This window comes from Geospiza fortis, unplaced genomic scaffold (genome assembly GCF_000277835.1).
Source record: "Geospiza fortis unplaced genomic scaffold, GeoFor_1.0 scaffold70, whole genome shotgun sequence".
NCBI lineage: Eukaryota > Metazoa > Chordata > Aves > Passeriformes > Thraupidae > Geospiza > Geospiza fortis.
The window spans coordinates 7119469-7123404 of NW_005054317.1; the positions used below are offsets into that span (position 1 = coordinate 7119469).

At 40.0% G+C, this 3936-nt stretch overlaps 1 protein-coding gene across 3 annotated transcripts in view; it reads right to left on the bottom strand.

Annotated features, from left to right (window-relative positions):
- Positions 1-3936, bottom strand: part of SLC6A6 (solute carrier family 6 member 6) — a 93037-nt gene that overhangs the window by 15844 nt on the left and 73257 nt on the right. For all 3 annotated transcript variants that reach the window (XM_005420207.2, XM_031056421.1, XM_031056420.1), the window contains 2 exons: positions 3687-3790; positions 3448-3572 (listed from right to left, as the gene is read on the bottom strand). In XM_005420207.2, coding sequence (XP_005420264.1) covers positions 3448-3572; positions 3687-3790 — 229 coding nt within the window. The remainder of the gene's footprint in view (positions 1-3447; positions 3573-3686; positions 3791-3936) is intronic.

The following is a 3936-nucleotide window of genomic DNA, read 5'->3' on the forward strand; positions in this document are numbered from 1 at the left end:
TTCAAAGTGCCAGTTTTCAAGTGGATTCATGTAATTTTCAATGGGAAAAGGAATTTTTTTAAGATGCTGAAGTGTGGGTCCAAAAAAGTCTTAATCTCTGATCTGTACAGAAAAAACTCTAACACTGCTCTTCCTACCTCCCACTTTTCCTTTCCAACAAGAAAGATGGAAAAAGAAGCAAGAGAAAGAGGTAAAATGAGATGGCTTTTTTTTTTTCAAACTAAAGAAAACTTTCAGTCACTGAAAATATTTGAACATAAATAAATACAAATTAGCCAACAATCAAACAACTAATTTTATTTTAATGAAACACAACTAGGATTTTATATGACAGGGGATACCAAAAAATTGGTGAATGTCTCAAATTTTGGGGAGTTTTGCTTTTTTTCTCCTTAATTCAGTGGATACAGTAGATCCTCTCTGAGGGAGAGCTGCTAACGGACGGCATTTGCAGCTGATCTGTGCAATTGATGAGACAGATGTAAAACTGCTCTCCTCAAAATTTGCTGCAATTTGTATGCTTTGGCCAGTGAAACTGTTCTTGCACTGTGATACCAACTAATACCAAGTGCCCTGAGCCCTGAGCTATATTTTGATTTTCCTTTGAAACTAAGTGTTGAAATATAAAAAGTCCATGTGAAAGAAAATGTTCCTGGCAAGCTCTCAACCGAAACATAAATAATCTAAAATTTGTATTTAATTTGAAACCCTGTTGTTTTGAAGAGTGTTTTGCAAAAGTGAAGCGCTTGTGGCTGCTATTAAAAGCCAGTGAGCACTGCTATGATCCCAGCCCACGCACTGGCTGATTGCCATGGGGTGCTGTGGCATGGCTGGAGAGCTGCAGAGGCAGAGACCAGGCAGGCACCAGGAAACCCAAGGCACTATTGTCAGACAAGCTTAATCTGAATTTGTTCGCAAATGGAATTAAAAAAAAAAAAAAAAAAGCAGCAAATCTTGCGCTGGTGTAACAGTGCTACAAATTGCATGGGTGGTAAAGTATTTTTTTCAGCCAAACAGAGGCCACACGGATTAGACAGGACTCACTATGGTTTTGTTGAGCCCCCACTGCTTTCCTCTCTATCTTTAAAAGAATTTCTGAAAAGAAGCTGTTAATTTAAAATCTGCTTTCACTCAGGAATCAGAAGTCTGAGTTAACTGTTGAGAAACCTGCAAAAGCCAGTGAAGAGCGCAGGAGCCAGCCCTGGCTGACAAGTGTGTCCCAGGCACATGGCACCAACACTGAATTTGGCACTGGGAAAAAATGTGGCCATGAGATTCTGCTGTCAGCAAATTTGCTGATGTTCTCGTGGCTTTCAGGAGGGCAAACAAATGGTGTCATGGATAGGGCAGGAGGAATTTAACTCGCTGGGCAGACATGGGGTCTCAGCCCTGTGGACAACATCTTCTGCCAAGTGCTGCAGCCAAGTGGCAGCACCTCTGCTTGCTTTTGCCTGACCCAGGGGAGCAGTTCTGACCTTGCATCAAAAGAAACCAAAAAAGGCAAGGCCAGAAAACAGAGGCTCAAGCACCTGCTGAATTCTCCTGTGCTGAGAAGAAGCAATGAAAACTTCTCCCAGAGCCCATGCAGGTCCTGGGACACTCGTCCCAGGGGGACCAAGGGTCTTCAGTAGCTCTGCACTTATCTCTCTGCAAAAAGCAGCAAGAAAACACACGGAAGGTGGTTTGGATACTTTTAGGTAATTTCAGTGGTGTTTACTGTCACGTAAAAATGACTTGGCCAAAGACCAGCAGTGAGGGTACCCACTGCATGGTGAGACAGTTTCAATATCTGGCCATCAGTGACATGGATTTAAATAAAGGAGTAGACAACAAAATATGCAAAAAAATCAAAAGCTGAGTTCAGATGCTAGTTCATGCCCTTGCTGTCCCTACAATGAGCTATTAAACCCCTCCTTTAAAAAAATGCTTTTTGAGGTGTTGGAAAAAGGCTATTCAAACACTAAGTGAATTAATTTGTGTTTAAAGATTACTTAACAAACCAGTGTTACTATAGAGTTGTTTAATTCTAGAAATGTCAGGTGACAGGAATGTAGCTGCCTCTATCAGAGATATAATAATAAAAATTAGAATAAATATTGACCAGATAAAAACCTAATGTACAAATACTTAAAAATACTACTCTTGGAATTGATCCACCTACATATAAATAAAAAAATAGGGCTATTTATGATTCATTTAATAGGATTATTCCCTTGCTTCCTGTTTCCAAACAAAGCAATCAACCTCCAATCCAAATAAGCATTATGGCCAAGATTGTTACTAATTGCACTTGCAAGAGCTATGCCAATTGCAGCCACCCAAGAATCCAGCGGTGCCATCAATGTCATCAGTTTTTCATTAGCCCTTGTGAAGTGAGACATTTTTCTTAAAGACTTAACTCCGAGAGCCATTTGATTCGAAGGTATATTGACTTTTTCATTTTAACAGTATGTTTGCAGAGGAAAGCTTTCAAATTCTATGCAGGTGAATTAAAAGTGCTCAAAAAATTAGAAAGAAATATCAAAAGTGCACCCAGGTGATATTGTTATTACTAGAATCTGATTAGCTTTAAGCCTCATGGCTGTCAAGGCCTGATTCATTATTTTTCCATGGTAATTCCCAATTAATCTGTCTGTTCTATGTGAAAACACATGATTACACCTGCCCTCATGGACTAGAAATGCACAGAGGAAAAATGTCATCTATTTTGTTTGAGATACAGTCACAAGCTATGAGGATTGAGCTTCTACGTCTACCTGTGCATAGGTGAATGTTAATGGGAAAGACACTTCTGAAATAAGGGAGGAACCTAAGTGTACATCGGATTTCAAAATGGACTTTGACAGTTCTGTCAACCTCACACTGAATCTACAGAGAACAAATGCAGGATTGCAACACCTAGAGTTCCTGCAGGTGAAATGGTCCACAAAACCCCAGAGATGGAGTTCTCCAACTTCTCTTGCCTTTTAGTGAGATTTGGGAATATATGTGTGTATGTCCCTTCAAAAAGCCAAGGTACTAATCCTACTCTAGTGCTGTGAGCAAGCAATACTAATCTATAAAAATACATAAACATGGACAATTTGCATTTGAATGAAAATAAAGGTAGTCTGAAAAGAAGGATGGAATAAATTCTTGCATCAATGGCATTCTGGACTCTGGATAATGGTTTAGTTATCTTAGCTCTAATCTCAACTCAAATGGATTAGCACACTCTAGGAAATGTGTTTGCTGCCCTGTAAATCAAGACATAGTAAACAGTTCGACCCCAGCTAACCCTCACTGCTCTAGATCAAAGCCCAAATCAACAACGTGCTTATTTTTTCTGGCAATTATGGGAAATCTTGTTCTGTTTTATCACTTAGATGTTAGCTGATTGGGTCTGCAGAACTTTGCTCACACGCTGGGCGGCAGTGCCCACCACCACTGCCACCAACACCATCGTACCTGACTCTGCCACATCAGCAATGTTCACCCCTTGCTCTTGTGCCATGAAGCCCAGGACGGAAAAAATTGCGAAGCCAGACACAAAACTGGTACCACTGTTCAGGCATCCCAGCAGCAAACAGTCCCTAAGTCACACATATGTCATGGAGCAAGTTAATTAAAAAAAAAATTAACCCATTGTCCCTACTTTATTTACATCATTTAGCTAAAACACTAAACCCCCTTAGATGGAAACTTGCCTATAGCAGTTGTATTTGTACTTGTTGTAGCTCCCCAGGGAAGTCATTGCTCCTAAGCAGATTGCATATGAGAAGAAGATTTGTGTCCCTGCATCTATCCAGACCTAAAGGGAAAGATAGAAATACTGTTATTATCAGCATTGTTGCATTGCAATAATCAACACAAACACACAGTTCAAACTAAGCAAAATCTACCAAATACTTGTTTCCATTGAGGGTGAGAGCTAAAGGACTAGGGAGACAGGGAAAG